The 7265-nt window shown below is 36.6% G+C and overlaps 1 protein-coding gene across 2 annotated transcripts; it reads left to right on the forward strand.

The window, feature by feature from the left end:
- Positions 1-234: 234 nt before the first annotated feature.
- Positions 235-7265, forward strand: LOC112706421 (vacuolar protein sorting-associated protein 45 homolog). 2 transcript variants are annotated; one of them, XM_025757719.3, is made up of 14 exons: positions 235-787; positions 2310-2505; positions 2682-2883; positions 3037-3116; positions 3311-3538; positions 3892-4017; positions 4131-4211; positions 4310-4451; positions 4571-4749; positions 5413-5568; positions 5882-5989; positions 6079-6200; positions 6323-6454; positions 6659-7265. In XM_025757719.3, exons 2-14 carry the CDS (start codon positions 2416-2418, stop codon positions 6717-6719), a joined length of 1707 nt encoding a protein of 568 aa, XP_025613504.1. In that variant the 5' UTR covers positions 235-787; positions 2310-2415; the 3' UTR covers positions 6720-7265. The 2 variants fall into 2 exon arrangements, with proteins under 2 accessions (XP_025613504.1, XP_072056916.1); XM_072200815.1 differs by having other exon boundaries at positions 262-812.

The raw sequence follows: 7265 nt of genomic DNA on the forward strand, positions 1-7265 counted from the left end.
TAGACCGCCGAACAGACCCCGGGGTGTGTGGGTGTGTGGGTAGTGTAATAACAAAAAAAAAATTGAATTGAACCGGCTGGTCAGATCAGTCCGCCCATGAACAATTAACATTAATGGTTCGGTTCATTATCTGAAATCGTTCGTCAAAAACCGTTATTGAACCGCTGAACCTGGACGGTTGAACTGGAGCAGAACCGGCCGGTTTCATCAAAACGACGCTGTTTCTTATTCTTTATAGGGGAAAAAAAAAAGAAGAGAGATGCCATGGCCCCTGCCCCCGCCCCCGCCCCCAAGCCCCTTCCTAGTTCCTAGTTCCTTCAGATTTCAGAAAGCAACAACAATGAGCTGCCCGCAACCCTAGCCTCCACTGCTGCCACAAGGAGCGAGCCATTGTCGCCGTCCGTTGAGCTTCCGCCGCAACCCTCTCCAACCCCTGTTCGCTCTCAGACTCACCGATCGCAGGCGCGCAACTTCTTCCTCGATCGTCCGTCATCTTGCGGTCGTGCTAGCCGTTGTCTTCATCTGCTCTCTGCTCGCCGTTTTGCGCTTTCTTTTAAAAAAAAAGAAATCCTTTCTCCTTCCCCTCGAGCAACGCAGCGCAGGTTCCCCACTTCTCCTTCTCCTCATTCAGATACAGGTATACAGCCCCCATCCTCAAAACACAAACCCTAGATTACTCCCACCGCCGCAAGGGTCTCACTCAGCGCCGCCGTCCATTGCGCTCAGACACCACCGTGTCTTCGTCTGGTCGTCTGCGGCTCCGCGCTTCTTCCTCATTCAACAATTGGTGCGTCTTCCTCTAGCTCACGAAGGCAATGGCTTCATTTTTTAAAAATTTTCGTTCTCTGTTCTTCGATCTTTTCTCAGAACATTGATTCAATGATTTTTTTGAGATTCTGCTGGAACATTGATTTTTTTGGATTCTGTTAGTGCTACTCTGATTGAAATTTGAATCGTTGATTAGCTTTGCTTTTGTGCTGTACTATACTGTTTTCTTGTTTTGGATTGAATCATTGAATAATTAGTTGATTTAGTTCAGTTAATCTTTGTTAAAATTATGCTGATTTAGTTCACTGCTTAACCTTGTTGACCTTGATTTAGTTCTCAAGTTGCTTGCTGCTTCAATTTAAGGGGATTGTGAATTTTGGTTTAAGCTGTGATTGAAGTTTACTTCGTTTGGGTGTTCTTCACTTTCCCAGTGAAGCTTAGCCTAAGATTCTTTGAGCATACACGTTCAAGTTATTATTCTCAGCAATGGTGATTCTTAGATATTTCTTTCTTTGTTGCTTTGATTTTGTCTTTCTTTTTTTTTTATCGAACGTTTGTATTGATTTGCTGTTCGAGGACCTGCATACCGACTTGAACTCTTGTATTTTTGCAATGAAGCTTTCCATGGTAAAACTATTTTTGCATACAAAATGAATGTGGTTTGATAATTTCTAATTGATATAAGTTATTGTGGGATGAGTTAGAAATTACTTTGAAGCTGTTGGAAGGAAAGGATGTTATTAAGCAATTGGAGAGTTGACTGTGCTCATTCAATATTTTTTTTTGTTAATTATTGTGCTGAACTTGTTAAAATTGGTTTAAAAACTAGGTTAATTTTTGTTAAAGTATGTTAATTATTGTGTTGATCTTGTTAAAATTATGTTTGAAAATTTTGTTAATATCAGTTAAATATAGTTAATTTTTGTTAATTTTAGTGTGTTTATTTATATTTTATTTATTATTTTATTATAAATTAGTTATTTCGATTGAACTACGATTGAATCGGTTGAACCAATAAATTGATCACTAGAACGATTTAATGACCGGTCTAGTTTTCAATAGGGGTGGCACAATGGGTCGAACCCGTCGGGCCGATCCGCTGAACTTGCTAAAAAACGGGTCGGATATGATTTTGAACCCACCAAATAAAAAAATCCGCCAAACCTGCATTGTCAAATTTGCGGATTTTGGCGGGCAGGATGGGCCGGCCCGTTGGGCCAAAGGTTTTAGACAAAAGAATGATTACCACTACAAAATTAATAATTATATAATTTTTAAATATTTTTTATTCATTTTTTGTTTTTATTTTTTTTAGTTATTAATTTTATTTATTTTATTTTACAATTTCGTATATATACTTAAATTATGCGATTTATTTTTTAAAATAAAGATGATTCTATTGATAAATATTATTTTAAACAATTTTATTGAAATTAAAAATTAAAAAAATAAAAATATTATATTATAATTTGACTATTTTTTATTTATATTAATTTTTTAATTATTATTTTTTATTTTAAATTCTGCAACCCCTGTACCAGATTCGCAACCCTTTGGCGAATTCAACAGTGTTAATCATCTTCGATTACAATCTCTCCACTGAGACTTAGATCGATCCATATTATTCGAGTCGCCACTACAAAAAAAATGGTGCTCACGTCCTCTGCACGTGACTACGTCAACCGCATGCTGCAGGACATCTCCGGCATGAAGGTCCTAATCCTCGATTCCCAAACGGTACGCACCACGATCTCAACGAATCAATTCATTTTCTCTGATATAATTCTTCATTCATTGTTTCAATTATGATATTGGCGTTCATTTTTCCATATGATTGTAAACTCGTAAATATGTGTTGCTGGTTATGGTGTTGAGCTACAACATGGATGTGAAATGTGAAATTGATGGTGTAGGTGAGTATTGTGAGCGTTGTGTATTCACAGTCAGAGCTTCTTCAGAAGGAAGTGTTCTTGGTGGAGTTGGTGGATTCCATAACCAAGTCGAAGGAGCTTATGTCGCATCTCAAGGCCGTTTACTTCCTTCGCCCTACGACGGAGAACATCCAGCATTTGCGCCGCCAGCTCGCCGCTCCTAGATTTGGGGAGTATCACCTATGTAGGTCTTTTAAATCTTTACAGATGCTGTAGTATATATAAAGCAATCCCTATTTAGGAATTTCGTTTTGTATATTTTCCCTAGTTGAAGTGATAATTTTTTTTTCTCGCATTGATTCGAAGATACTTTGTGAATGCATTCTGAAATTTACAGTTTTCTCCAACATATTGAAGGACACTCAGATTCACATACTTGCTGATTCAGATGAACATGAAGCTGTCCAGCAAGTTCAGGTAACTGCTTTTGCTTGCGCTGTAAACATGGGAACTTTTCTATCTATCCGTTTTATGATGATAGATGACTGCACACGTTCTTGTGCTGGAACCCTTGAACCCCCATCTCTTTTTGTAGTAAATATGTGATATCAAATGCTGGGATTTGTATTGCGAAGTTTAATTCTGATGTAGTTTTTGTTACGATCATTCAGGAGTTCTACGCAGACTTTGTTGCAGTTGATCCTTATCATTTCACTTTGCACATCCCTTCAAGTTATATTTATATGCTCCCAGCTGTGGTGGATCCTTCAACACTGCAACGCTTCTGTGATCGGGTTGTTGATGGTGTAGCAGCTGTCTTTTTGGCATTAAAACGGAGACCAGTTATTAGATATCAAAGGACGTCTGACATTGCCAAAAGAATAGCACACGAAACAAATGTGAGTAGAATTTTTGCATAATTATGTAGTCACTTTTTCTCAGTAGATAATATATATTATTTGTTATTTTCCTGTTTATGTTAGACAATCTTATGCATTTTAACTTTTGCATGTTTTTAAGGTGCGTTTGCATGTGTTTTTATTATTTTTTCTTTTTTAATTGTTAACTTTTATCTTTTAAATCCTTATAATTTTCATTTTTCTGAACTCACCATGCATATCTCTAGGCATACTTTTGCCACAGATGTAGCCATCTTATTGTTGTTTTATCTGGCAATATGTGTATCCCTATGTGTTATAATTTATCATGCATATGTAGTGAAAACTAATTTACATTAATGGGCTTCAAACAGAAACTGATGTACCAAGAAGAAAGTGGTCTTTTTGATTTTAGGCGAACAGAAGTTTCACCACTGTTGTTGGTGCTTGATAGGAGAGATGATCCTGTAACCCCATTGCTCAATCAATGGACCTATCAGGTATCTATGGGATTAATGCTATAGTCAGTGCTTACTGACAATCTTACAGCTTAGCTATCTGATAGTTTGTTTATTCATAAAGTAATTCTTGTTTGTGGCCTTATACTTTCCAGGCTATGGTTCATGAATTGATAGGAATCCAAGACAACAAGGTGGACTTGAAATCCATTGATAAATTTTCAAAGGATCAAGAGGTTAGAGAGACTTTTATGCTGTTTAATCACGTTAGCAATATCTTCGAGTTTAGATTTTATACAAATTGAAAGAAATATTGTGCTATTTGCTGTTGCAGGAGGTTGTGTTGTCGTCGGAACAAGATTCGTTTTTCAAAGCCAACATGTATGAGAATTTCGGAGATATAGGTATGAATATCAAGCGGCTGGTTGATGAATTTCAGCAAGTGTCAAAGAGCAACCAGAACATCCAAACGATAGGTTTGTACTTATAATTGTCTCACATTTTAGAATAATAAAGTTCCTTCTGCTATTACACCTATTTTCATACATGGCAGCATAGTATGTAGTTAATTGATTTATGGTTTGACTCTTGTCAGAGGACATGGCCAAATTTGTTGACAATTATCCTGAGTACAGAAAAATGCATGGGAATGTGTCAAAGCATGTGACTTTGGTAACAGAAATGAGCAAGATAGTACAACAGCGAAAACTTATGACAGTTTCACAAACAGAACAGGAACTGGCTTGCAATGGAGGACAAGGGGCTGCGTTTGAGGTATGTATTAATGATTAGCAAAATTTCCTTTGCTTTTGCTCAAACTTCAAGCGTTATTTGGTCTAATGTATTCTCTCTCACTCAAAGAAAAGGCTCTTTGGAGATGAAAAAAGGGGGATATTCTTTTTGAGCGGTGCTGGCGGTGCAATGTTTTTTAATTTATTTTAACCTCTGAATATTTATGCATGTTTCTTTGTATGGTTATGATAAATTAGAAAACTCAACTATAGTAGTTTGCTCATTTCAGTGCTACCATTCATCTCAAAGGATATTTTATCTTGTAATTATTCTGTTCATTGCCTTAATAAGCTTCATATTGTTTCCATGGAGAGTTGATTTGTTAATGGGGTAAAAATTTATTCTGTTCTCGGTACATCGTTCTGCAATTGGGGGCTTCTTGACATATATTTGAATTTCCATCAATGATGTGAAGTAAGGACAAGGATACATGGTGAAGTATAGGTGTAAAATCCTTTCCCTTGGCCAACAACCCATGCCTACACTAGCAGATTACAAGATACATAAAGCAATATTTTTAGTGTCTTATTATCTTCCCCCAATATTTTTTCTCGATGTTTCTAATTGTTATCATATGTACTGGCAATGGCTTTGGAGTTTAGACTAACAAAAGTGACAATTTCTGTCTCAATGTACTATCTTCAGGCAGTGACAAATCTACTAAATGATGATAGCATATCAGATGTGGACCGGCTGCGTTTAGTCATGCTATATGCTTTGCGATATGAGAAGGATAGCCCTGTTCAGTTAATGCAGCTTTTCAACAAACTGGCTTCCCGATCTGCCAAGTATAAATCTGGGGTAAATTAATCTATGATGTTGCTTTCTTCTGAATCCTTTTATCCTCAGGCATGATTCCCTGTCCTTAATCTTTTAGTGGATGTTGTCCATGTTTTAAACCTTGGAGAAATAGTGTGTTTGGTAAAGTCAATTTTGGGTCATATTGTCATTTTATATCCTTGGTTTTGGATTCCAGAGAATAGAAATATATGTTAACTAGATTAAATTGCGAAGAACTGCAAATAGATGGAAAGTACCTCTTTACAAATAAATAATGTGGCTATGCATGCCTGCAATAGTTGCTGATATCGATATTTTGTTTTTGACACAACAGCTCGTCCAGTTTCTTTTAAAGCAAGCAGGTGTTGACAAGAGAACTGGTGATCTTTTTGGAAATCGAGATCTAATGAATATTGCCCGTAATATGGCCCGTGGGTTGAAGGTATGCACAGAAGTATTATGATTACCATGCCCTATCTTTGATAGATTAAGTTCAACTCTAAACAACTTCTGTTTTGAGATTTGCTGCAGGGTGTTGAGAATGTGTATACCCAGCACCAACCCCTTCTTTTCCAAACCATGGAAAGCATCGTCAAAGGACGGCTGAGAGATGTGGACTACCCATTTGTTGGAAATCACTTTCAACAAGGAAGGTTTGTTGCTATTAAATCTAGCAGTTGTATTTTCTTTGTGAATTTCTAGAAGTCACACACACAATAGAATTGTGGAATAGTATGAGTTTTTATATTTAATGATTACATGAATTGACATGCAGGCCACAGGAAGTAATCATCTTCATTGTTGGTGGAACAACTTATGAGGAGTCAAGATGTGTTGCTCTACAAAATGCCAGCAATCCTGGAATTCGGTTTATACTTGGTGGCTCTTCTGTTCTCAATTCTAAGAGGTATAATGAAGTGAATAAAATAGTTTTGATTCAACTAGTGGTCATTTCATGTTTAGTGTATTCCAAGTGGGCTTTCAATTTGATGTCCAATGCCAATAATTTTGAGTTGATTGTTCCAGTTTTGTTCTTGTATTGATTGACTACAAAACTTGTTAGTGTTCTGGATTTCTCAGCTATAGTCGTGTGTTTTATTTGAATTTGCAGGTTTATTAGGGACCTGGAAGAAGCTCAAAGGGTAGCTCGTTCGAACACCAGCATTGTTTGAAATCCATCCTGGCACAATTTGCATTTTGAGGGCTATATAGAAAAATATTTTGCAGCTTTGGATTGGGAATTTCTGTTTTGCAACCATGTACATGTATAAAAATAGTTGCAGAGGGAGCTCGATGTCGGTATAAACTCAATCCATTGTTGTTGCAGATAGTTATTAACCCTAAATTTCGATTGGGTTGTAGTGGTTGCTGCTTGCGGATGAATGCGATTGGAAATTGAAATACCAAACATAAAGGGCACGCCACTCCCCTCTTTCTTTTGTTCATTCATGGGGTAAAAAGTAGACACGAAAGTATAGGAACAAAGAAAAGAAGTAAATCTTTTTTGTGTAGTTTTTCTTCATCATTTTGGCTAATCGAGTCTCAATTTTATTTTTATTTTTATTTGAAGAGTCTGAATGGTTTTGCTTACACTTACTGATGAAAACAATTTTGTATAATCCTGTAATGAATGTCCCATTCTTTTGTATACTTATACGGATGTAGTTCATTTGTAGATTCATGGCTTCATATATTTTTATTAGTCGAGGTTGTGAGAA

Source organism: Arachis hypogaea, chromosome 8 (genome assembly GCF_003086295.3).
Source record: "Arachis hypogaea cultivar Tifrunner chromosome 8, arahy.Tifrunner.gnm2.J5K5, whole genome shotgun sequence".
Taxonomy (NCBI): Eukaryota; Viridiplantae; Streptophyta; class Magnoliopsida; order Fabales; family Fabaceae; genus Arachis; species Arachis hypogaea.